Source organism: Echeneis naucrates, chromosome 17, assembly GCF_900963305.1.
Source record: "Echeneis naucrates chromosome 17, fEcheNa1.1, whole genome shotgun sequence".
NCBI classification, from domain to species: Eukaryota; Metazoa; Chordata; class Actinopteri; order Carangiformes; family Echeneidae; genus Echeneis; species Echeneis naucrates.
The window spans coordinates 19,493,609-19,521,234 of NC_042527.1; the positions used below are offsets into that span (position 1 = coordinate 19,493,609).

The window sequence follows — 27,626 nt, forward strand, 5'->3', positions numbered from 1 at the left end:
GAAGCACAGCATTCACATGCTGCCAAGCTTCGTAAACACCAATGATGTGAAACTGTGTGTGTGTGTGTGTGGAGGGGGGGTGGGTGTGTCTGTTTGTGTCAAACCTCCCGGAGGTGCCAGCCGGTCCTGGAACAGATGGAAAGCCATGTGTGGATAAAAACACTGTTACTCATTGTCTCCTGCCGTCCGTCCTCTGTCCGTCTTTCTCTCAGCAGAATCAGGTCACATGACGTTTCTGAGGCTGTTTCACCATCTTCGGGTCGATCAGCGGCTGAGATGAGTTAGTTTAGGAGCACAGCCATATTTAGTTTTATGTGAATTGGTTTGAGATTTTTTGAATACAGTCAATAAACAGAGAAATATTACTTGATATCAGGAGCTTTTGCAATTAAATTCATGTCCATAATGTTTCCTAAAGCTACAGAGCTCCATCTCATAAGGTTTCATTGGCTGCTGGGAAAATATTTCATACTAAATGTTTTATAAGCAGCTGGCATGTTCCTAAACTGCTGAGTGCAAAGATGTCCAGATTTTCTCCTTTTCTCTGCCGCACAGAGGCTCAAGTTCTAATAATAAACAACTTTGTGTTTGTTGAGAAGAAAAAACCTTTGCTGCCATGAATTACCTAAAGCGGTGCTCGGGGGATTTGAAGCTGCAGTGGCACGTGTGAGCACGCTGAAACAGATGAATGGATCCTCACTCATATGGTAATAATGTTCCATGTGCTTCCATTATCCCTCTCTCGTACACAGGACCGATGTCATGATGGCTGCATGATATTTATCTATAAATAACACACAGGCTCACAGTGAAGTCTCCTGAGAGCTGCATTCCTTTTCTTTTTGTTTTACCACTTAACGCCTGAATTTATATACAAGTATGTAAAAAATAAATAATTTTTGTTTTTGCTTTCAAGGAGATGTCAAATGAAGTGCAGATTGTTAATTTGATTATAGCACATAAGGTAGTGCTACACCACAGTGAATATGGGGGGGGAGCAAAGGACAGAGAGTTAAATAGCCTCTTCAAACAGCCTGCTGCTGAGATGAAGTCAAGATAGCCTGTATTCAGAAGAAAACCTTTATTTTTTTGTAAGATGAGAGAAAAAAAATTGAGAGAAATGTGAAGTAATGAAGTTCCTCTTTCTTGGAAAGGTAAAAGGTACTTCAGGTAAAAATTCTTCAGATGTAATTTTCAAATTTCAACGAGACAAGAAAAATATTCTCTTTCTCAAATCAACTGTCTCACACAATTTAAACCAAATGCACAAATCAGTTTTAAAAATGAAAGGTGTTCAGTGGTATATTTAGCCATCGGGTAAATAACCTTGAAGTGCTTTGGCTAAAAAGGTTTTTACTTCCTTGAAATGGAAAGCTACATTTCAAAAAGGGGCTGTTACATTTAATGATGTGGTTTTCTCTCCCTGGAAGGTAGTGGGAGTTTGAAAGCATGTTCCCCCTCAGTCATCTGCGTTTTCATGAAGATGATGATGTTCAGAAAGACATCTGCAGCCGGATGTCAAAGGCCAGTCAGGAGCACTTTCATTATTATAACCACAACAAACATAGTGGAACTGACTTGCAAATGTTTTTAGCTGAGGGGTTCTGCCCCTACTCAGCCTCCGTCTCGTGTCACATTATCGGACCGTAAAGGAGAATTTTCATCAGATGTCAGATCTCTGAGCGAGCACTGAAGCTTTTATACGTACAGAGTAGTTCCTCCCAGCAGACGTGAATGAGTAAAATTAGGTTTTAATTAGAGTAAGGGCACTGGGTGTGATCTGTGATCTGTCCCCGACTCTCCATGACTGTGCAGGAGCAGTTTGGGGCGTCACCTAGTTTCCGTAGGTGCTTTTTTTATCCAGTGGCCTCGTAGTGAGTCATGTGTGAAGCAGAAAAACTGGGCCAACAGCATTTAGATTTAAACCATTTTTAATAAACTGTGAAAACAGCAGAAAAGAGATTTTCTCTCTCATTTACTTCCTTCAGGTATTGTTGTATTCTGGAGACGTGATAATGGCTCATAGTAATGGACACCTTTATTGATGTTGCCATAATCCCTTCAAGAAAAGAAACAGGCGTTACTCTCAATGCACTGTGGATGTTTTTGTTCGGGATACGACTGGATTACAAAAATCGAGATGTGTCTCTTTGGTTTGGTGTACAAATGTTTAGGAGCCCTCGAGCAAAATACTGAAACTCCTTCCCGACGGATTTGGAAATTTAGAATAAATCAGCTACATTATTAAACTGTGTTTTCTTACAAAAGGCTAAACCCTCCAGACACGCTGAGTTTCAGCTGCCTCCTTTGTCTTCTGTGAAAGTTTGTCACGAGCCGGTCAAGAAGAAGAGTGTTGGAGAAGGTCTGAAGCTTCGTGACAAGAAAATAAATCACTGACTGCTCCTGTCTCCTCTGTCCTCCTCCCCTCTCAGGTGCTCTCCCAGTCACTGTGAACATGGCGGCCGCTGCAGTCAGTCCTGGACCGTCTTCCACTGTAACTGCTCTGACAGCGGCTACAGCGGCGCCACCTGCCACAGCTGTAAGTCCCCTGTCTGTCAAACACGACCGCTAAATTAAAAACTCTGAGAGGTTTGGGCAGCTAGACGAGGAGCGAGGCGAGACGGTGCTGATGAAATACAAATGAGGAGCGAGGCTGCGTGTCAAACCAAATCATGACGGGGGAATATTTCCCTCCGCATAATTTCAACCCAGTGCCAGTGAGCAACGAGAGAAAGATCAGATAAAATGAGATAACATAAAATCACCTTTGCTACAGCTCATTAAAACATTAAACTCATTTAAGAACAGATGATAAAATTCTGCTTTATTTGTGTGGCCTGTTTTAAAAATCACTTTAAGCATACAAAAAGGATGAAAGTGACAGAGAATTAAGAAGAAACCATAGCTGGCTGCCATTTCTTTGACTGAATGAAGGACTATTTCATTCATCTTGAGGATTTTTTTGCTCACATAGCTGTGATTCTTCCAAATCCAGAGGCTGAGTAAACTTATTCAGAAAAGAAAACATCTCCTCTCCAGATTCCACCCAGCGATCAAGGTAATTATTTTACATTCCAATGTGACAGAGGAAATCATTATCTGTTGTCCATTTCAGATAACCAGCCACCCCCCAAAAAAAAACTGTTTTTAAGGTTTCATCTTTATCACAGTGATTTACTGACAGTTGTGTGTGCAAAAAACAAACTTATTTAAAAACCTTCAGCGGCACCAATTTGTCAGAATGTGAAGAAATATGGGCCAAAATTACAGGGCAGCTGACAGCTCCTCACAGACTCCATAGAAGGCTTTCACTTCCTTTTTACATCCCGGACAGCCCTGAAATTATAGGAGCTGTTGTTCCAAAAGTGAGAGCATAATTATCTCAAGTCCCAAATAGAATTAAGATGAAGAATGAATAAATTATTTCAGGGTTTCTGACATGATTTTACCTTAGAACGTCGCGTCTTGCACACAGATGGAGAAAAAGAGGAGGAGAACGCAACTCTTATGTTTGTAAAGATGGCAGCCAAAAGTATAAAAACAAGAACCAGACTGTAACAAACCAGAACCATCCTCTAAACGGGCCTGCCCCCCCAAAGGGTTATTTTTATTATTTGCACGTCCTTTATCTCCGCTGCAGGAGGTTCCAGTATTATTATATCTATTTGTATGCAAGAGATATGATGGAGGTTAATGAGTCTGTGGCTGTGACCAAACTGCCAAAGCATGACTGAATACATAAAACCACGGCAGTGAGGTGAGATGATGGCAGAGATTTACTGGGTCTCTGCCGACTTCCCTTTGAGCCAAACACCTGAAGGCCGAGAGAGAATACTTCCCCACACGCCTTCAGCTCTGCTCTTGTTTTTTTTAACCACGCCGATATTATGTGATGAATTAAAGGAGCGAGATAAACAGGTGAGAAGAGTGTGGGAACCTTCAGATACGGATTTGACTGCAGAGGAATCGCAGGTGACTGGAGGAGGAGGAAGAGGAAGACGTGGAGCTGAGAAAGCTTTGATTTACTGACTCGTTTCTGTCCTCTCCAGCTGGACTGATCATGAATTTCTCCGCTGCAGCTGAAGAAATAAAACCTTTTTGGCGATACATACATATGAAGAAACTCCCATAATCCTCCACGGGGTTGTTATCCTCATCCCCTGGCAGCTTCCATGTGCCAGCTGATGTGCCGATGTTGACTTGATTTGTGTTGAAGCTGATCTCATTATTTCCCTCCCAGCTGTGTACGAGCAGTCGTGTGAGGCCTACAAACACAACGGCAACACGTCGGGACACTTTTACATCGACGTGGACGGCAGTGGACCAATCAGACCACAGCTGGTCTACTGCAACATGACAGGTGACACACACACACTTTTATTCCAGGTTCAGATAGTTAACATTTCCATCACGGGATGTAACGGATGATGTTCTCACCTACTTTGTCTTCCCTCTGTAGTCCTCTTCTTTCGTCCTTCGTGGCATTCATAGTCATGTAATTAGACTTTCGATGACGCACACTTTCTCCCTCTCTATCTTCCTGATTCATATAATTTCTACAGTCCAGGCATTCTCCTTTTTCTCAGCTCCTCTCTCTATTTAAAGGGAGCAGCTCTAATTAAAATAACACTTTGAAATATACAGTCCACGTATCTAAAGAGAGAGGAGTTTGCACAAGAAGAACGTAGAATATATTGGACAAATTTCCCTTTCCCTTTCTATGCAGATTTCTCGGCTACACAGAAACCCCATAATGCACCAGGTGTAAAGTAATAGTAGTAAATATGAACTGTATCTGTTTATTCCTGCTAGAGGAGAACACGTGGATGGTGATCCAGCACAACAACACGGAGCTGACCAGAGTCCGACCGTCTCCAGGCGTAAATCAGCACATCGTCCACTTTGACTACTCGTCTCAGGAGGAACAGCTGTCGGCCGTGACCAGCCAATCACAGCACTGTGAACAGGAGCTGTCCTACCAGTGCAGGAAGTCCCGCCTCCTGAACACCCCAGGTGAGACACAGTCGTTCCTGGAGGAGCTCCCTTTCCTGCCTGTTAGTCATCGTGAGAGTCACTCACCTTCTTGGGTCTCCTTTTGTCAAATAGGGATTCAAACTGGCAACTTCACATGTTGCTTTAAAATGTGACGTGTGTTGGTCATTAGCTGGCTTCACATCTGAGTTTTAAAATGCGCTCTGCTCCACTGCAGGGCTAAATGAGATAAACACAGCCAGCGGATGAGTTTCTAATTTCACACTGCACTGTTTTATTACACTTTGATTAATTTTGTCACTATCTCTGAAACATACACGGAATATAGAGCATCCTGCAGTCAACTTCTTATGATTTTATCACTGAAGAACTTTAACCAGCTACTCTAATGGAGTCAAAGGTAGATTTTCTTTTTGGATTCTGTGTTTGTGACTATTCTTTCATCGTTTAAAATTCGAGCTCAATTTTTAAATATCTGCACCTAATCCTTTTAATCTTTTCATCTTGTATAATCTTATTTTGGGGAGAGCACACCATAGTTTTATTTATTCCCTTTTCCCTAAATTCCCCTCAAGTACTCATTTAAATAAGGAAAGACTGTGAACAAGGACTTGTTCTTAATTGACTTGTTGGGTTAAGTGAGAATTGAAGACAGCTTTGGTTTCATAGATTTTCTTCACCTGGAGGTGTCCAACAGATTTTCTCACTCACTCTCTCTCAGAAATAAAAAAGCATCTTTGTGTTGATCCTGCCAACCTATTTAAAACTGTTCAGACTGCTTTCTTCCTGACTCAGGGGTGCTGAGTGTTACTAAAATATTAAGTAATGAATTGTTTGGATTAGCATGGATCATTTTTTTTTCTCTTCTTAATATTAAATATCATGAATATCTATGTGCAAAAACTGCAGAGCATCACAGTAACTGTTATGACTGTGTATATGAGCATCATTCAGTCAGTGTAAAACAACTAACACACTGACTAGTTGAGACACACAAACAACCAAAGCTGCATTGAAACCAATTTATCCATGTGTGTTACCCAACAATCATTGTAACAAATTATGAAATAGCTGTTATTCTTAGAACATCTCAAAGTTGTAAAATTCTTTTTGGGACTTTTATAAACTGTTGTGTAGTTTTTATGAGCTTTTAAATGCATCCTCTCTTACTCCAGTTAAACTGTGTGAGTTGTATTCATTGTCCCAGTGGTGCCTTAAATAAGTCAAATGGCCTCTCTGCTTTATTACCACAGAGCTGCTTTCAGTCTAATTGCCACAGGTCTAAATCCTCACCAGCAGTTCTGTGACGCTAACCCACTCCTGTTTAACAGCTTGACTGTGTAGAAACTAGGAAGTGTAAATGTGTCATGATTGATAATTAACAATGAGCACAAATACAGCTGATGGGTTAGGGTTAGGAGCTAAAGGAAAAGTGAGCAGGACCAGGAAGTCAGGCGACATGAAACGAGACAGAATGTGACTGTCAAAATAAAACAGGAAGTGGCACACACACAAACACACACACAAGACAGGGCGAGACAGTCACACCGATCCAAGTTCATATGGTTGCCAATCACATAGCAGCTATCTGTACAACTCTTTATAGTGTCCAGCAACCTCAAAGTCTTGTTTTCTTTTCAACTACAAAGATCATACAAGAGAGAAGTGCGAGTGGTGAAGAAACTTTCTCAGGGTTGGCTAATAAAATGATGGATGAAAATAGTGAAAGTGGTAGAAAAGGAAGAATAGGTAGAGAAATTGAGGCTCCATTATAAACCTCCTGCTGCTGTCCCAGAAAATAAAGAAGCGCTGGCTCAACAGAAACATTTCCAATCACCTTCCCTCCGCCCCCTCCGCCTACACACTCTCAGAATATGAAATACATTTTTCACTATATGCTATCATCACCTTCCACCCAAAATGATATATTAAGTGTTGGAGGCAGGAGCTGGAAAACATCCCTCTGCCTCAAACACTGAATTCATCTTGGGAGGCTGAGAGATGGCGACTCCTTCCATACAGCACTCAGCTACTCACGGCCCGTCATCTCAGGACGCGGTACAGCGTGCGGTATTTCCTGAGAGAGAGCTGTGTCGCAGCCTTAACGCCCTCCGATCACCTCAGGTAGGAGAGGCTGCAGTCGGCGGTGGTCTCACAAAGTACAGACCAATAAAACGGATCTGCCTCTGCCTTCCAAATGAAGCTGCAGTGCCTCGTTCACATCTCTCCAGTGGCCTGCTCTAAGTGCAGGTGTGAACACATTGAGATCAATAAATTCACTTCACAATACAAATGCAAAAGCATCCATACTAGTTGATTATATTCTGTATTGAAGTAGATATTATGATGGACAAACGTCGCTTTCAGACTGAGACTGTCATGGACTGTTGTGTTTTTCAGTCTGCTGAATTTTTCACCATTTACTATGTATTGCTTGTTGAACATCCACTTTAGTCCCAGCCGTTTCATACCACACCAAAAATGTCGTATGATTTCTGATTAATAAAACTTTGTTCTAACGTGAAACACCCAACCTCTGCTCCATCAACCTGTGCCACTCACTGTCTCTCTCACTTATGTTCAAATAAATCAGGTGGATAAGATCCAATCAGCCACTTCAGCTCCATGTGGAGACGTTTTAAACCAGAAGCAAACAGACACATCTAGACTTGACCAATGACTGGAGATAAAGCAGTGTGTGTTTGCTCCTGTGTGTGTTTCAGAGGGCTCTCCGTTCAGCTGGTGGCTCGGTGGTCCCGGCTCCGGTGGTCTCCAGACGTACTGGGGCGGAGCTCACCCGGGCAGCCAGCAGTGCGCCTGCGGCCTGCAGGGCGACTGTGTGGACCCGCAGCACTACTGCAACTGTGACGCAGACCGCCTGGAATGGTACTGGCCTTTATGTTTGGGTTACCTAGTCCGTTGTTTGTGAAACCTGTTTCTGTTGTTTGTCTGTCTGCTGGACTGCGTTACCCAGAGCGGGGGCAGACAACCATGTGCCAGTCTTCAGGTTTTTACTCGTCACCTCAGCAGGTGGTTTTACTGATGAGGTTCCCCTCAGAGGGTGGAGTGTTTGTTTGGATCTGGTTGATTTTAATAATTATGCAGCATCAGCTCTGCTTTCTCCCTTTTATTCACTTACCTGCAGTTTGTTGATGAATAAGTGGACCTTTTGAGCTCGTAATCTTCCTCTGGGGCAGTTAATCTTATCAGGGGGTATTGTATTCAAATACAGAGTGCTTTGTATTAAAGCCACACTGGAAGGTAAAAGGTCCAAGGGGTAGGACAAATAAAAGATTTATATTAGAACTTAATCATTGCATCAATCAGGGTGAATCTGAACTTAAAAGCAACATCTGCAGGGAGGCATTTATAGAGGAAATGCATTTTCTGACATTTTGTCTTTATCACAGCTCACTTCCCTCTCTGTCCTCTCCTGGTTCAAACTGTCAGAGTGCTCAGTGCTGACACATCCTTACAGACCTATCATCAGGTTCTCATCTGACTGCCGCTGACTTCTGGATCATCAGCAGTGCACACAGCTGAACATGAGTGTAAATGGACTCAGCTGTTTGTTTCGAGAGCGCCAGTGGAGACGTCTGTCACTGAAACCGATCGAGATGAGAGACGGGAGGGTCGACTGTCAGCGCTGACACTGATACAGTCTGCCTCACCAATAAAACTGTCATATCGCCCCCTTTATTCTCCTCCTCCTCCTCTATCCTTTTGTCCATCTTCCTCCCCCACTTTCTTTTAACTCTTTCCTTCCCATTTTTTTTCCTCTCTGTCTTCATCACACACTCTTCATCTTTATCCCTCCATCGTCCTGCAGGGCTGAAGACTCCGGCCTGGTCAGCCATAAGGAGAGCCTTCCTGTCAGGTCTCTGGTGCTGGGTGACATCCAGAGGCCGGGGTCAGAGGCCGCCTACAAGGTCGGCCCACTTCGTTGTCATGGAGACAGTGAGTCCCTTTCTGACACTGTAAACTCCACCACATTTTTTTCTGTCCCTTTTCTGACCCTTTTTCTTGCTATCAAGCAACACACTCGTTGTTGTAACGCTTAGATGAGAGATGAATGCTCAGACTTCTTGTTGATATAGAAAATCAGGATTTTGTCTTTCGCATTTTATTCCTCGTGCCACTAATGTGATAAATGAATCCCTCTGGGCACTGTACCTCCACATCAACCCCATATTTCTTTTTAAGTTTTCACACTCTAACACTTGCTTCTCATTAAATGCATTACAAGGTAAATGCTGCTTTTGCTTCTTTCAATTAATTGTAATTACAACCAATTATATCTACTCTGGTAGAGAGATGAATAAATATTTATCACGATTAATCAAACAAAGCAGCGAAACAGAAATCAAACCCTTGTGTGAGCTCATTAGCTGAACACGTGAGCTCATTTGCTTCCTGTGTGATTTACATTTAAAGGCCTCACTGCATTTTTTTTAGAGAACTTCTGGAACGCTGCATTTTTTGACAAGGAGACGTCGTACCTGCACTTCCCCACCTTCCACGGGGAGCTGAGCGCCGACATCTCCTTCCTGTTCAAAACCACGGCCTCCTCTGGAGTGTTCCTGGAAAACCTCGGGATCAAAGATTTCATCCGCATCGAACTGAGCTGTGAGTAGGCGCCTGAGGAGGAGGATTTAATCCGGATTAGAGCAATGTGTCAGCAAAACCTGGAAGTCAAACACTTAATCTCTGTGAGATTCTCCTGGAGGGAGGACATTGTTTACTTTAGTTTGGTTGAACTCAATGGGTCTGACCTTCCCATTTTAAACAACTGAGAACACAATTGTTCAACCTCTCATTCTAAAAAAATAAAAAAAATAACATTATCATTATCGCTGATGTTGGCCAATCAGACAGTGAACAGGTGACTTAAGTCCTTCCACGCCATCATCATCATCATGGACCTGTACTGTGATGCTGAAACTAAATAAAGCCCAACCACAAACTGATGAAACTGATGAATCAAATCCGCTCTTTCTAAAAAGCCCTGATTTGTTTTTGTACCGATTATTTTGTCCTGTAGTGGCGACGTTAATTAAGATTTGGATCAGTGTGATCCTTTGACTGAAGCTCATTCTCCATCTTTTACTCGAGACGTCTAGACTCACGCCTCTGTATTGAATGAATCACAGTGTTCGACATAAACAGAAAATTAAAGTCTGCAGTTATAAGCTGCAAAGATCTATTTGAAATGACTGTAATGACAAGAAGTTGGTTTCGCTTCAATGACGGTTTCATTTGCTGAGACTCGGAGCACAAACATCCACTTTTCAACACTTAATCAACTTTTCCTCTTCCAGCTCTCTGTAGTTCTGCTTAGCTTTCTATCTGTCACCCACGCCGAGGCCCCCGCTGTGTGTGTCATTGGGAATATGACAGCAATAACCATGAGGGTGTTAATTTACTTTATGGGTACCTCCACATTGTTGCCGGGTATGTGTTGTACATTTACAGCCCTGTTTGCTGTGGTGTCATTTAAATTAGCACATAAATATCCCCAAGGGCGTTCTTTACTCTGCTTGTGGTTATGACAGAAATGCAGCATGTGGTGAGCCACACCTTTATGAGCAGTCTTGGTCTGGGATTTAGAGTTAGTTGCTTTCTGAAGCTCAATAAGAACATTTCTGTTCAGTCTTGAGTTTAGTTTTGTTCTTTTTCTGCTGGATTTAGTATTTTCTTAGAGATAGGATTTCAGGGGACGCACAGAGAATCTAATACTGGGACACTGCTGCACCAACAGCCGCTCCCCTCAGGGAAATTATCATGGGCTTGGTTGTTGCAGCTCTGAATACTGCTGCTCTGTTGGCAGCTTCCTCAGATCGCTGTGTAACACTGCTGCCGGGGCTGAGAATAGTTCCTAAATGAAGTTGCTGTAGGAAGCTGGGATATTGTTTCATCGTCCTCTGTTCTCTCAGAGTAATACATCTTCTCCTTCCAAAACATGAAGGACGAGGGTTTGTTTCAAAGATGCCAGTAGTTCCCAAGATTCTCTCCTTCTGTCGGAAATGAACAAAAGAGGGATTTTGTGAACAGAGCAAATGGTTTGAAAGGTGTAAGATTTGGAGGTTTGGGTTGGACTCTATATCATCACAGTGTCCCATCATTCCTCAGGGATATGATGTTGTATGCCCTTACTTGTGTTGATCACGCTTAACTGTTCACTGCATCTCAGTTTGTCAGGTATTAGCTTTTCTACAAAACATATATTTCATTTAAAGGCAGTTTCCCATAAAACCAAGAAAACACAGCAGAGTAATCAAGCTGTGCTCTATTTACAATTCAATAAATGTGTGTTTCCTTCCTCCTCCTCTGACTCCACCTTCCTGTCTCATGTCTTCTGTTTTAAGCCTCCACTAAGGTCCTCTTCTCCTTCGATGTGGGTAACGGCCCGCTGGAGGTCAGCGTGGAGTCCAGCGTCTCCCTGAACGACAACCGGTGGCATCGAGTCCGAGCCGAGAGGAACGTCAAGGAGGCGTCGCTGCGGTTGGATGAACTTCCTGCCGCCACGCAGGAAGCTCCTGCTGACGGACACTTCCACCTGCAGCTCAACAGCCAGCTGTTCATAGGTGAGGAGCGGGCACGTGTGGATGGGGATCATTTCCTTCAGTAGTGAAAGTGTTTGTCTGATGTGAGTCTCTCCCACACACACACACACAACATGACTGAACGGATATCTTCTCATACAGTGTCCTCCCTTGTTGACGTTTCAGATTTTCCCAAAAGCAGCAACTTGATTGAAGAATTTTTAGGGTTTGGGTTTTTTTTATTATTATTATTGTTTAATATTTTTTTTTATTTTTTATTTTTTCGTTCTTTCTTTCTTTTGCTCTCACTTTTGTTCATATTAGATGTATGAAGCTGTTGGAAACGTTGTGCTCGTCACTTCAACTTCGCATTTCTCACTTTTATGACGTATCTATTTGACATTACATAACCAGAAAAAATTAAGTTCAATGGGCGAAGCTCCTCATGTCCCATTTGGTGTTTAACTCAGCAAATGTGCCGTTAAGTTCTGCAGTTGTGTCTCCAGTGACAGATGTTCCTCTTTGCCATCACCTGGTGTCTGTGACTGATGCAGCTCTGCATTCTGAGCAGAACAGTGGAGTCATTATATCAGCTGTAAGTCGTCTGGTTCATTAAAGCTGCGACAGACACTATTTTTATTGGTGAGTTTTAAAGAAAAGTAGCTCTGTGCATATGGTGTCATATATTAAGACCAGGTAGTAGGACACTAAAGCAGCAATTGATTGGATTGGATCAGTTCTTCATCACACAAATGGCCAATGTGACAAAGTACTAGATCTAAGGACTCTAGCTCAGTCCTCCCTGGTTCCATCCCAGGTAGTAATTGAACATAAAAGAAAAAACACATTTACATCCCATTTACAGACACATTGTGAGAACTTTAATACTTAAAAAATGTTCATCGATAACAGACAGGCTACTCCGCTCTAGAAATCAGTTGTTTTCTAAATGAGTTCCGGATATCCGGGTGAAAATGTAAATCTGAAGACCAGTAGAAGATATTGCAGGAGGTGATCCTTGATGGTTCAGTGTTTTCCTGTAAGGATCCGATTCAGTCCTCAGAAAAGAGCTGCAAATAAATCTTATTCTTTCACAAATCCTAATCTACTTTTTGTGTTGTCTTCTAAGCAGGATTGTGTTAGAAAGTGTTGATTCTGCACATTCCAGCCTTGAACATAAACTCCAGTCCTAAAACAGCAAATGTGCACGTCTGACCTCCTCTCACAGTCCCACCTGCTGAAAAAGAGAAAGTGCTGTTGTCTGATCAGCACTGCTGGACAGGAAAATACTGAGTCAACACTTTCTGACCGCAGATTGCACTCAGTAAATAAACGTGCAGTCGGGAGCGGTGATTATACAGAGTCCATGATGTGACTTCTTGCAGCACAGGTCTTTAAATAATCTGTAAGTGAATCTGAACTCATTAGCAGTCATTTAATTAACTCAGTGCACACTTTTAACTTCATTGATACTCCACCTCTGTTTATCTCAGCTTCATCGCTTCAAGTCTAATCTTCTCGCTAACCCCTGAGTCCTTGTGTCGATTCACAATAATGAAAGTCCATCTAATGTTTATCGAGTTTTATCGTTTTGTAAATATTAAAATACAGCATGTCACTTAATATCAGCAAACAAACCACCGGACACTGATGATATTGGTCGATGGCGTTGGCAGCAGCAGGGAAGTCAAGGTGAATATTGATCGGATGAATGTGTTTATCTGATAATCCGCTCTGAATAACTAACAGGTCACCACCATCGGCCTGAAGCGTGTGTGTTTATCTCTGAGTTATCAGCACAGTGTGGTGGAATAAGCCTCATGGATGTTTGGGTGGGAAGGTAAACGTCCTGGTATTCACCACCAGGAGTTTGTGACGGATGTTTTTGACCACATGCTCTTACATTGTGGTAATTTTAGCAACATTGAGGCCCAGAGACAAAAAGAAAGTCCCACTTTTGATCCCTCTAACAAAAGATAATGCCTCCTTCTGTAGTCATTAAGAAAAAGCCCTGACTACGCCAGCTGAGCATCAAATACATCTGAAGACGCCTTGAATACAAATAATTTACCAACAATGCTGGTTTGGCTTTGTGGTTTAGCTGCAAACAAAGCTTCCTGTAAATGTGTGATTATTATCTTTAAACAAAGCAGAGTGACAGGTGGCTCTGTTTAAGTTTTTGTTGGCTCAGAAAGTGAGAGGCGACAGACCGCTCAGGGCTCAGTCTGCACTGTAATCACTGAACCACCAGAGCGCACAACATTGTCTACTTTAAACACAAATCAGACTTTGTAAGTATTAGTTAACACACTGGTGAACACTGTGGTTAACACCTTTAAACACCTCTTTGATGAAACGATTGGAGTAGAAATGTTAAATCTTTTCTCTCAGCGCCAGCTTATTTAAATTCATAAACCATCTTTACCAAATGCAGCGTATTTACCAGGCAAACAATCTCATTGTTTGAATCATAACCTGCTGTGTTGATTTGTATAAATTTATAAGGCATATATCAATGTACACTGAATTTATGAGTAATAATCCTGCCCTGTTTATTAGACTGCGAATTCCATTGTTTTGATTAATAAGCCGTGTTATTGCCTCGCATGAATTCTTAATCCCCCGCATTGCTCCTTTTCCACTTCCTTTATTGCCGGTTGCATTGTGGGTGCTAAAAAAATCCATACACAGCAATTTTGCAGCGATGACTGCAGAAATGACTTCTTTTATGAAGGTCTATAATCTGTTGTTTTGCTTTGTTTGGATAGTAAGTTAAGCCTTTGTACGTTTGTGCTGCTTCGCTATCTACTGGCCGATGCGTTCATACACAGTTTATTCCTCTTCTCTGTCTCTGCTGGAGGCTTAGTGGCAGCTTGGCTGAGGATTTCCACTGTTCCTTTGATCATTGCTCCACGTATTCCTGGAAATGCAGCAGCAGAAATTGATGTCAGGTGATTCAGTAAAACATTGTGTAAGTACTGTCCTGATAAGTCGGCTGTATTGACTGAGCTTGTTTCTCTTTGCAGTAAAACAAAGTTTAGTGACATCATCTTTTTGAAAACTGAAGTGTAATCAGGGTTAGGTGGATCTGCATTGATCTATTCATATATTCTTATACACTGTACTGTTTCATCGGCACTGAATCTGCACTGTCAGTTGAGTGATTTTAATGAATTGTGAATGTTTCCATCCAAAGAACCTGCACATTCATCACCTTGGTGATCGCTTTGATCTCCACTTCACTAATTGTTGTCTCCTCAGTCCCTAGTGGTCCCTATGTGCATTAGTAAAAAATATCCTGAACTCATGTGGAGAGACTTGAGTCGTCTTGTTAGAGCTGATAACTTGCTGCTGAAGGTCCCACTGATAGCTTTGCTCCTTTGGTCAGAGGTGGAGTCTATCTTTGTTTTGTACTTTGATGTTTCCTTTGATCTCCTCCTCCTAAATCTCTCATATGCTCTTTTAAATGTTTCCAGAAAGCAGCGTCTGCATCCACAGAGACTGTAATCCTGAAGTTTTACGGCAGGCAGGCCTCCCTGTTTGAAGGGTTTGTTCTCTTATCCCTGCTTCTGCTTTACAGCTTTGATCAGGGGTGGCAGTCCTCAGGGATACGTCCCTGGTCCCTTCAAGAACCACCTCCTTATTATAACAGCATGTTGGAGAAGAGTTTCTAGTTGTTAGACAAGTCATTTTTTTACGTCCAGGGTTTTAGCAGCAGCAGTTCTGCTCCTTTTTCTAATTGTCTGGATTAAGTGATGGATAGTTAGAGAATTTGATGTTGAATTTTGAGTACAAAATTGATCAAAAACTGTTTAGAAATATGAAGTTCTTTGATTAAAAAGCCAGAAGTGGAAACCTGTGAGCATAAAAATGGAATGACGGAAGAAGAAGAGTGTTACTTTAGTGAGAAACAGCTGATCGCAGGTTTCAGATGCTGTTGTAAACAGTGTTAACTGAGATGGTAGAGTCGAGATTACACCCACTTATCTGTGAATGATTTACTGATCTCTTATGCTCACTATCAGCACGTGTGACTTGTAATCCTTTGATCATTCTTTCACAGGTATGCTTGAGGAAGCTTTTACCATCACATCTGCTTACATATCCAAAGTTTACAGTAACCTGCTCTGTGATGAGGTGGTTGCACATTGAAATACACCGTCCCAAAGGTCGGCTGGAACGTGTGACCCGGGTGTCTGAAGCACACACAGCAGAAAGTGTAATGATGCCTTAAGCTGATTAACATATAAAGCATTTACATAGTGAGTGCGAACTGAGTGTTAATCATCAAAGGTCACATCATTCAGGAACACGAGTGCCATCAGAGTCTTAACTCTGTGAATGGTGATTTAAAGGTGACTCATTCTCAGACTAATGTTCCTCTTTGTGTTCGGTCCAAGGAAGCATTGAGGAAATGTTCATATCCCATGTTGCCTAGGTGATCAGTAATTCATCAGTCGAAACAGATGAGTGATAGGAGGCCTGGAGGACTCTAAAGGAGCTCACTGATTGGCTGCTGCTGCTGGAAAATAAGAAGTTGTCGCCTTCCAACTATGAAGGCAAAATCTGAGCTCAACTGCTCTCAGTCTGAGATCTTTGGAGGAAGAAAGAGGTTGATGTTGGCTCTGCGGGAACAATAGGTGACCATGTGACATCGCAGGGAGAGGACGATTGTGAACTGAAGCATTGAAGAAAACTGAAACGAGCCAATGCAGCTTGTTAGACAGACAGCTGATGAAAGTCAAGTCCCCAGAAAACCATTTTTCACCTTCAGTTGTCACCTCGTTGCTGTTTCATCGCTCCTTTTCATAAGAAGACTGTGACAGTTTGGAGCTGCAGGGGGAGCGGAGGTGGCGTGGAGCTTGTGGAGATGGAGGAGGAGAAAAACAAAAAATAAAAAATATGTCTGAAACAGGGAGGGCATAGTGTGAGTCATGGCTCACAGAGGATGTCTCCGGTTTGAGTTACACGTTCTGCCAGCTAAAGGATGAGTTGGGTTTGAATTTCATAAAGATCTTCACAATCCCCAAATGATGAATCCCGGTAACTTTCTCATGTTATGTTTAATCAGAATGTACAGCACTGAAGACGCTCTTTACCAGTAAACTATCTGAAATGTAAATGTGTATCTGTTGGATGTTTTGGTGTCGTCAGGAGGCACAGCGTCCAGGCAGAAGGGCTTTCGGGGTTGTATTCGCTCCCTGCAGCTGAACGGCGTCACCCTGGACCTGGAGGAGCGGGCCAGGATCACGCCTGGTGTTCGGCCCGGCTGCCCGGGTCACTGCAGCAGCTACGGCTCGCTCTGCCAGAACCAGGGCCGCTGTGTGGAGAGAGCCAACGGCTTCCACTGCGACTGCAGCCTGTCGGCCTACACTGGAGTCTTCTGCCACGCAGGTGCACACACGAAGGGTTGATTTGTTGTTTTTTGTTTTTTTGTCAGTCCCTTTCTCGTGGACACAAAGTCTCAGTCATGCAGCTGGTTCTTTGGACAACTGGAAAAGTCTCAGCTCTTACATTCACAGCACAATTATACAAAAGTTAATATCACTCAAATTTAAAGACTGTCACAGATGAAAAGATAAACTTTGTACAGCCGAGGGGATTTTTCAAAGACTCGAAAGAGTAGACACAGGGACATTTTTAATTCGGAAGACAGTGCGTCAATTTTCAAGCTTATACTTGAATAAATATAAAACAGCAGCCAAAAATGATGTGTGTTTATCTGCTGCTGTCGAATGTTGAAGGGCTTTTATTGCACTTAACACTCATCATAAAGTACGTAGCTACCACAAAACACCAGAGGTTCGATGCAGAAATGTGTAACTGTAACAACACATCATCACATTGACCTGTAGTCAACAACATAAGTGAGCCATCTCTACTTTTTGACTTTTTTAACATTCCTCCCACCAAAACCTGATATCTACTGAGCCCACTCATCTTCCCTACGATGCTGCTACACTCTTTCTGATTTCGTTGTGAATCACAGCATCTCCCACTAACCCTGTTTACTATCTCCAAAAGTATTCTCTGCAGGACGCAGCAGTTCTCAGCACTATTTCCTGTAATTAGAAATTCTTAAACATTTCAACCTGCTGTGTATATCTTTGAGAACAGCTTCTTACTCTCTTGTTAACAAAAGCAAAGTTGTTGTGATGCCACAGCCTCCCTTTGAAGTTAATTAAAATTTAGAAAGTCTGTGGAGATCTAAATATATGTGCCATGCTGTGTCTTCAAAATGAGTCACTACACTCCTTAAGAGGCCAGATTGACCAGTTTGTGGCAACTATAAAGAAATATAGATATGCAATACAACGTCTTCATTCTCATGGAAGATAAATCAGTGATAGTTAGCTGAAATTATTGTTCAATGTGCATAAAAGTGCTTTTCAAATATGAGAATTTTCCTCCTTTTTATTTGTGTCAGTGGACAATATTCATCGCTTTGTGTTCTATAAAGCGTTCCCAAAATCACTGTCACTGTTATTTCATTCATTAGCAAAATAATAAAGCATCTTTTCTCCTCCAGAGGTGTCGGCCATCTTCAAATCTGACACATCCGTCAGCTACACCTTCAAGGAGCCATACGAGATCATCAGGAACAGCAGCGCTCTGCCGTCCTCCATCTACTCCGACGTGACGCTGAGAGGAGAGAACGTCTCCCTGAGCTTCAGGACCAACCAGAGTCCGGCTCTGCTGCTCTACATCAGCTCCTACCACAGAGAGTACCTGGCCCTGCTCATCAACAAGCACGGTGAGGAGGACACAGGCCTTTTCTTTTCTGACCTGAGGTGGACTGGCTTGTTTCGATGTAATCTCTAATCCCCCCCTTTTTTTTTCCTTAGTAATAGTAGTAGTATCTGTTTTATTGCTTTTTGTGAACTTTTGTGCTTAAAGTTTCTCCTCTTCCACTTAATCTACCAGTTTAATGCTCTGATGCTCATTCCTTCTTCTCCTTTCTCACCTTCTATACAATTTTCCGCTCATCCTGTTTTTATTCATTCGTAGCTCTAATTACTCCCTTTAGCCTTTTGTTCGCTCCCCCACTTTTTATTTCCAGTTTTCAAAACTCAGATTATGAGTCTCTGGAGGAGTTTCCTTTTGTCTCTTCTTGTTGAACTTTTTTCCTGTGACTTTCTTCTCCTCACATCTCCTTCCAGCTTCTCATTTTTCTTCTCCTCCTCCATCTCCATCTCATCTTCTCTCCCGTTTCCTGTCATCTTCTTGTGATATTGGCCTCTCGTCCTCCTCCTCCTTCCTGCTCCAGCTTTACCAGATCTTTCAGGATCTGTCAGACCTTTCCCCTCTCTGGAGTCACCCTGTCAGCCTCTACTGCTTTTTAATCTGTCCAGCTTGGCCAGCTATTGTATTTTGACTCTGGCTGATGAAAAAAAAAAAAAAGAAAAGCAGCAGCATTTACTGGTTTTACCGGTGAGCTGATGAGTGCTGCAGAGGGAATAAAGATTTGAATGTGTCCAGTCAATGTGCTGTTTAAATGAACAACAGAAAACTCACTGACTTGTTTTATTAACTTTTAAGAGTAGGACGAACTTCTGAAATTAAAATTTTCCCATCCAATAAAAGCAGCACTTTGCTGCAAGTTTAATCATAAAGGAGTTTTTTCCGTCATTTATTGCTCAAAGCTGATGGACAGTGGAGCATTGAGATTTCATTGTGATCGAGGAGCTGTCTGTGAAAAAACCCTTTCACTCAAGGCCTCTTTTGAAGAGTAAATAAGGACCGGCAGCAGATCTGCAGATCCTTCAGGACATTCTCTTTTAGCAACTTTTTATATATTTATCAGGTTTTGTTTACAAACTATGGAAAAATACTTTGAAATGCTTTTCTTCCTCTCATTTTATTTAACTCCAAAAACATCAGTGAAATCTGCTGATGGAAATCAGATAGACCAACTACTTATTTAAAATATTCACATATTTACATCTCTGAAGGACTAAAACTGTGTTTATCCTTTTAGCCGAGATTGGTAGACAGAGCAAGGCCATCTCAGGAGAAACAACCTAAAATGTGGCATGTGTGAAATGATGGTGAAGCTCTGGGTGAGCCGTCTTTAGTTCAGTGACACCTAGTTTCCTGTTTGTTGTGTGTTTTGTGCGTGAAGATGAGCTGGAGGTGAGGTACAAGCTGGACGGCAGCAGAGAAGCAGAGGTGTTGAGCAGCAGAGTGAGGGGTCTGTCCAATGGACAACTACACACTGTTACCATCAGGAGACTGACAAACTCTGTGTCTGTGCAGGTAACACACACACACACACACACACATTTACACAGTAAAAACATAACAGTTTATATGTCTGAAAGAAATGATGCATTTTTGACATCTAAGGGGCAAAAAGGTTCGTTCTGCAGTGTTAGCTAACAGTTTTAACATCGACCATCGAGTGTTTCTGGCCATCTGACAGACCTAAATCCAGAATGGACTCTGTTTCCTGGTTTCTTTGGTCTGGTCTCCATGATCTGCCATGACCAGGAATGACTGTAGGCGACAAAGAGCTCAGTCAATACATCTCCACGACGGTGTGTCATAAAACATTTATTAAATGTCTACATTCTGCTTATAAATGCTAAGTAGGGGGACTTAAAAGAGAAGTGTTGCCACCCCGTGCGTTTTATTTCATTTATTTCATCATTGTGCTGTGTGTTGGCCTGAGAGTGTTGTAAAACCACAGCCGCTGCCGTTGTGTTTTGCTCTGCCTTCACTTTCCCGCCTGTGAGGACATTGTGTAAAGATGCTTAACAGCAACATTTTTTTCCCCATCTTTGCAAAATAAGTTACCCATCTCAAGGGTATAGTCAGGGAAACACATACTGATGCAGACAGCCCCCCCCCCAGCCATCTCCCGCTGTGTGTGTTATGGTACGGTATTGTGATATTGCCCTTATAATAAGGACTCGCTCAGCACTTCACTTTCAGTTGAGCCACCTGCAGCTGATGTCCTAGATCCAGCCCCAGCTGGGCAGCAGGGACAGACTGCACATTAAAACTGCTCCAGATGAAATATGAAGCATCTTAATGGTATCTGGATCTACTGAATCTCTTATCTTGTTAACTGCAGCATCAGATGATATATGAGGTGAGCTTAATCCAACTCGGCTCCAGCAGCCTGGACATCTGTATAATTAACAGCACAGTGAGATAAATAACAAGGTGACCTCATGTTGCCACCTTCTGATGCACTGTGTTGTGAGGCTCCAAGTGAAATATGAGCTGCATCTCATCTTATCGTTTTCCATTATATCAAATCATTTTATCATTCGTAGCGTGCTGCGAAAGCATAAGGTGGAATTTCAACAAATATTTACAGTAGATTTACATTCAATGAAATGTGGTCTGTTGCCGAAAGAGAAATCCAAATGATTCTGGAGCCCCACGGGCTGAACTGTGGCTGAACTCTTCCCATCTTGGACTCTTTTGTGATAACTGCTGCTCCAAAATGAGCATTTAAAAATGCTGCACTAATAGTACAATGCAAAATTTTTGAAGGAATAAATTCTGGCCATGATTCTCTTTTTTCAGATCAACCAGAATGCCAGTGAGGACTTCAACCTGACATCTGACGCAGAATTCAACGCTGTCAAGTCTCTGATGTTGGGCAGAGTGCCCGGTAAGTAAGAAGCACAGACATGGTCTTTTTGGTTAGAGAGATAACTCAGGCTTTAACTTTGAAGAAGAGCTGTGAGATGTTTGGCCTCAGTTGATGCTCAGCGAAGGAGGTTAAGAAATCCACAGAGTTTTAGCTGTTTGCACTAAGATTGAAGTATCATGAAATATAACAGAAAATCCGCAGCTAAACGTAGAGACGACTTCAGCATGAAAATTGATTGACCCACATTCATTAGCTTTATACATATTAGTGGTTCATTTCAAGTCAAGTCAAAGTTAAGAATGTTATTCATGTTCTCTCTGAGTGGCTCAATTGGAGACACACTCAGATATAAGCTGTTAATAACACGAGGGGCTGAGTCAGAGCAGCGAGGTGCCAGTTTAAAGGGAACACACCTGACTGTTGGTAGTAAAACATGAGTCTGGTGGTACCAAATACTGACTGTAAGAAAACAAATTCAGTTATTTTTATTTCTGATTTTGTTCCACGCATGAATGTGTTTAACTACTTTCATTTTTGTGGAGGAATATTGTCAAAATCATGTTAGACTTTTAATCATAAATGGGAAAATATAGTGTGACAACATCTTTTTGGTAATACAGTATCTGTGAGTCCTGGCTGGCAGACCTCACATTTTACGGTGCAGTTGTTAAAAGTTCTGTCCGTATCTTTTGTGTTTTTGGATGTAAATCCTCAGTGAGTCATTCAGCTCGGTGTAGCTGAGTGTGCTTCACTGCCGTCCTGTCAGCATGTGACCGGCCCTCATCTCTTTTGAACCAGCGGAGACAGAGTCAGATCAGGATCAGAAAAGCAGCAGGGAAGTGGATATCCTGTCATTTTCTGCCAACCCATCAGTCCATCAGTCTAACTAATGGAGCTGGAAGGAATACAGAGAGGAGGTGATGGAGTGAGGGCTGGATCAGCTGAGAGCTTACAGGCTGCATTAATGTTTCCCGTCGCTCTCATCAACATGCCGATGTTTCCTGGTAAAACCAGTCACCTCTCAGTCATCTGACTCCGCTGCAGCCGGTTTCTGCAGAAACGTCGGCTCTCCCAGCTGCTGTTTACTCTGCTGCGAAGGAGTGGAGGTGAATGATGGAGGGGTTCAAGTCAGTAAGACCAACAGAAAGAGGGTGAGCAGAGGTGGGCAGAGTACACAACTTCACTGCCTGAGTAAAAGTACACATACTCCTCGTCAAATATTACTCCAATACAAGTAGAAGTAGTTTTGTCAAAATATTACTTAAGTAAAAGTATAAAAAAGTACCTCAGGAAATACAGGAAAGGAAAGTAGCTTTATTGTCATTATACAACACACTGCTGCAGACATGTTTATACCTTCAGTTAAAGAGGCCCAATAAGAACCGGTCTGTGGAGAGATCCGGTCCAGTCTCTAGTCTGTACAAAACATATTTTATCTGGACACAATAAACAGTCTCAAACTCCGTCTCTGCTGGTTGTGCTGTGTTACCTCGTGTTGCTGTCTCTGCTCTTCACCTTGATGAATAGACTGTCCTGTGTGCTCCATGTCCAGTTCCTCCTCTGCCTCCTTTTATGATAGAACTTCTTGTCATAGATTCAGGATGACGGCAGAAATGGAGGCGAGTATTAGTGAGTTAGAGTCGCAGCTCTGCATTTTAGCTAGCTTAGCTAATGCTAGTGTAGCTAGCATAAGCTACACTACATAATTAATATGTATATATGCATAGAATTATTTCACGGTCCTGTTGCTGTGCTTCATGAATTTATTTTATCAGTCAAACTCCCCCATCAAAGTCAGTGGGCGGGGCCAGGCCCGCCGACAGGGGGGGATTATACATCATGGACATATCCTTAGCTGGAACGCGCACAGAGATGTGCGTGTTACAAAAATAATTACAATTAAAAACAGTGTACAGGGTAATGTTAGACTAGAGCATAAGTAGTAACGAGAGCATCAGTAGAATCATTTAAAAGTACAAAAATTGCTCTTCAAATGTAGTGAAGTGAAAGTAATAGTATCTCCCAAAAATAATACTCAAGTAAAGTACAGATGCTCCAAACTGAACCTAAGTACAGTACTGAAGTAAATTTACTTCGTTACTGTCACATCTGTCTGGTGCAGTGAAAGGTGGAGGCTGAATCACAGACAGGCTGTCTACTGTAATTAGGCTGTGTGACGTTGTGATGTGTGTGCTAATCATTAGGATCAATACTCTGCCACTGTTGTCCTGCTGCGATAACAGGATAGTGTGCAGCGGAGTCGATGTACCTGTCAGAGTATGACATGATTTGTTGGGCTGAATCGTCCGACCTCCTGAGCAGCTACAGAGGTTACAAGTTCGAGATGAATGAAGCTTCATTTCTCAGCTCTGTTGCAGTTAGTTAACTTGTGCTCTGGAACCAAGTTCAGCTTTTACAGGTTTTTTTCTTGTCAATGTCCAAACATGTAAGAAATTTCTTTCATTGTCTTGTGATGTGTGTGATGTTTTCCCAGTAAATCTGACATTAGTGATAGCAGCTCATGGCTTTAAGCCTGGAAACAGCCAGAGCATCCTTCCATAACACCACAATACCTCATCAAAAGTTGGCTCTTTGGACAAATTCAACAAGCAAGAGCTCGACAGCTGCCGGATTGTCTCACTTTCAACATGGCCAGTCTAGTTTAAAATGTATTTAAATGTCTGAAATGCGGTTTATTTGGTTCTCTAAAGAGAAATCATTCCTACTTTAAGAATCTATCTTGATTTTTATCTCTCATTTATTCCTCTCTTCAGATTCTGATGACTTGGATCCGGACCTGGCCAGGCTGGCGGCTCTCGGCTTCACCGGGTGTCTGTCGGTGGTCCGCTTCAACTCCATCAGTCCTCTGAAAGCTGCTCTGCTCCACCCAGACTCCAGCCCTGTGGCCATCACCGGACCTCTAGTCCGCTCCAACTGCGGGTCCCCGGCCTCGGCCAATCCCTACGCAGCTGAGAACACGCACCACCTGTCAGGTCAGAGGACGGCCCCCTTTCACAATCAGCCGTGTGTTAGAAAATGCACAAACGCATCACTACACCTCAATCCGATTCATGTTTGGGATATATTTAAGTCTCATATGTGCTGTTTTCTTTGCCAGCAGCTCACCAGCAGCTCACCAGCTGCAGTCTCGACCTGCTGCTGTGGGTTTTAGAGCTTGTTGAGGCGAGCCTAAAGTTGACGGCTTTAACCTCTTTCGAAAGCTTTGTTTTCACAAGGTCATTTGACATGTACTTATTATAAAGGTATTGATCATAGCCTCTTTAAATAAAGCGTAGATTTGCAGCCAGGGGACATCATTCCAACTCACATGGCATATAATCAAGCTGCCATGTACAGTCTGCCGCTCCATGGAGGAGACAGGGTGCTTTTATACGGAGCACGCAGAGGTCCAGAGGTGGAGAGCAGATCAATAGGGCCTCAGTGGTGAATCGCTGCCCCAGTCCCACCTAAAGTTAATTTGATCCGGCTGTAAAGTTGTTTGATTGAAAAAATAAAAAACCATCCTGTCACGTCAGTCGTGCTGTAGTTATCAACAGAGGGGAGTGAAATCCTTTCAGTAGCTGTCGTCTGCAAAGCAAAAGGATATTCAGAGGATGTTTTAAATGTCACTCCTCTCCGTTGTAAATATGTCACATCCTTAAGCCCTCTGTTTCTGTTCTGATAGCTAGAAAGGACTCATTCAGTGTGTGAGACTTTTCAGGACAATCCTGACAAAGTGCTCAGTGAGATAATTGATTCTGATCACGAAGGGAATTTCTTCTTTCTGTCAGTTTCATGTAGCTGCTGCGGTTTTTCCTGTTTGCTTTGAATGATGATAACTTTGATTATTTCTATTATTAAGTTCTTCCTCGTCTTATTTTCTCTTTACTTTTCTCTCTATTGTAATCATTCTCATCTGTATTTCTCCTCATTTTCCTGCTCTCTCGCCTGTATCCTCTCTCTTCCTCTGCTGTAGACCAATCTGGTTCAGTGGGTTCAGGTCAACCTTTAGTCAATGCCATCAGGACCGACTCGGCTCTGATCGGAGGTACTGAACTGTTTCACCATCTTTCTCTGTGCCACCTTGTATCGCTGTGTTTGAACTGAACTTTGCTTGCTGCCAGATTTGACGCTCAATATTTCATTGATGACAGATATTCTGCAGAAAAACAATAATGTGATGTGATCGGCAAAAAAAATTCCATCAACATTTTTTTTATTATTATTATTATCATTCTGCCCATGCAGATTGATTCACAATATAGATGGTTCTTACAGAATAAGGGTGTGGGGGGAAAAAAGTCGAAAGTCATTTAAAACTGTCCATTAAATCTCTATGACTTTGTGTCTAAGCACACAAAGCGCAGCTGAACTAATTAAACCTCTGCTGAAATGACTCACTGATGGACAAAACTTTCACACTCTTATCTTCAAATGTGTCCACACTCTAAAACCACAGTAATATAGTGCAAGATTAATTTCAGCCATATTCTGGAATCCCAATTAGCCAGAACTTTCTCTGGATAATGACATTTACAGAACAGAGCCCAAATGTGTGAAATTCTGCTCACTGTGTTTTAAAGTTAGAGTAACTTCCACCAGAACGAACAGGCTGCAGGGCAAGAGAGCCGACGCCCTGGGGCAACTCCACAATATGAACAGTATTCAGCAAGTTTAGCTGTTTTAACTCAAGATATAGAAAGTATGAAATTATTAAAACAGGCTGTAGAGTTTTATATTTTTTTATAGTATTCTCTCCACAAAAAGAAATGCTTTTGGTTTCTTTTCTTTCAAAAAAAAAAAAAAGTTTCTGTTATCAATTAATTTAATTTCTAATTAGCCAAATAACAGATACAGATGCCGGAGTAAATGTCCTCTGCCTTGCAGGTGTGATAGCGGTGGTGATCTTCGTGCTGCTGAGCGGCCTGGCGATAACCGCCAGATTCCTCTACAGGAGAAAAGAGACGTATCGAAATCAGGAAGTTAAGGGAGTCAAACAAGACGACAGCCAAGATTTCACTTTCAACAACCAGACTGACTCCCAGAATGTCTCGGGCGAACGCCGAAAGGAGTATTTCACTTAACTTGAGGCCCGGTGGCCTGATGAACTGGTGGGTTTCTGGAGCTGGGGTGTCCTGTCAGGCCTCAGGACTTCTCACTGCACTCAGATACTTCAGACTTCACTGGTAGAAGTGACTCTACAACATGTGACAAGCAAAAAAGGAAAAGAACAATGCACACAGTGTTGTCTTTTATTGTATGTACATACTGAAACAGTGCTGGACTGGATATCCTTGTTTCAGAAATTGTAAATATTAAAAAATGTGAATGTTGGAATCATGTCTACAGCGATCTCTAACTAATGCCACTCTGTCATACTGAATGGGCTGAAATATTCCTGAAGTGAACTGATATCTTTTTATGCATTAATTTAATGATTTCAAACATTTTATTTCTACATTGAGTCAGCAGACTGTGAATCCTGACTGCAGTCATTTGGCTGACTCACTTCTCTGTGAGGAAGAATGAATGTTTATTTAATTAGAAGTGGAAATGTTTGACCCTTAATTAAGCCCTCAGGAAAAGTACTTCAGTAAGAGCTGGTGTTTGTGGTTTGCTCGTGTGTAACGCCTTTTTATTGTACGCAGTGCTGCGGGGGGATAACAGACCACTCTTCAGAGGCTATGGAGCCGTGAAAACCTGCTAATGGGAGACCTGTGCTTTCTTGTACAGTAGAAAAATTTATATTGTCAGAGTCCCTGCGGCCGACTTACGCCCACCAAATTCCAGGACATCTTCTTGATGATTTTCCAACTCCAGTCAGCACATGAATTAAATATGTTTGTGAGTGAATTACTTCCAGCAACGCTGTGATACCACAGAATTTCAGTGTGAGCAAGTGGCATCTTCAAAGACAAGACAGACTTCCAGACTCCAGTCATGCACGTCGCCATGAGCACATTGTGCATTTGTGCTGTTTGAGAAACGGCACTCTGCAGTCTGGCAGCTACTGGTCGAGAGACTTAGAGACTTTTATTCAGAAGGGATTGATTTTCTACTTCATTTACATTTTTTTTTCTTCTTTTCTTTCCTCTCGCTGCATTTTTTTTTCTTTTCTATTGTAACTTCTTCCCATCTTGGCATGAAAGCTGCACAAAAACAGGGAATACAGCTACATCCATGAGGAGAGAACTTTTCGCAGTTTCCGATAAGTTTGCCAGCTTTTTAGAAACAGGTTGTTCATTCTGACAAACGTTTTCTCCTCCTGCTGGGAGCTTCCTCCCCCAGCGCTCTACAGTCAGGCTTTTTAACACTGACAGCAGCACAGGCTCTCTAACACAGTGCCTGTCTGTCACCTCATTCACTGCACACAGAGATGGTTAATGTGTTTTTTGAAATGCTAATCTTCTTCAGTCTGACAGGTGGATTGTGACTCGATGGAAAGCAGCGAGAGACTGTGAGATAATCCAGGAGGCAACGTGTCA

General features: G+C 42.3%; 1 protein-coding gene across 1 annotated transcript in view; it reads left to right on the top strand.

The window, feature by feature from the left end:
- LOC115057176 (contactin-associated protein-like 4) overlaps positions 1–26,375 on the top strand; it is a 78,568-nt gene extending 52,193 nt beyond the window's left edge. The window contains exons 11-24 of the mRNA XM_029524076.1: positions 2,433–2,539; positions 4,241–4,360; positions 4,813–5,013; positions 7,716–7,878; positions 8,822–8,949; positions 9,448–9,618; positions 11,358–11,576; positions 16,689–16,928; positions 18,064–18,288; positions 19,657–19,790; positions 21,072–21,159; positions 23,916–24,134; positions 25,118–25,189; positions 26,029–26,375. Coding sequence (XP_029379936.1) covers positions 2,433–2,539; positions 4,241–4,360; positions 4,813–5,013; positions 7,716–7,878; positions 8,822–8,949; positions 9,448–9,618; positions 11,358–11,576; positions 16,689–16,928; positions 18,064–18,288; positions 19,657–19,790; positions 21,072–21,159; positions 23,916–24,134; positions 25,118–25,189; positions 26,029–26,225 — 2,284 coding nt within the window. The 3' untranslated portion in view covers positions 26,226–26,375. The remainder of the gene's footprint in view (positions 1–2,432; positions 2,540–4,240; positions 4,361–4,812; positions 5,014–7,715; positions 7,879–8,821; positions 8,950–9,447; positions 9,619–11,357; positions 11,577–16,688; positions 16,929–18,063; positions 18,289–19,656; positions 19,791–21,071; positions 21,160–23,915; positions 24,135–25,117; positions 25,190–26,028) is intronic.
- The last annotated feature ends 1,251 nt before the right edge of the window (positions 26,376–27,626 follow it).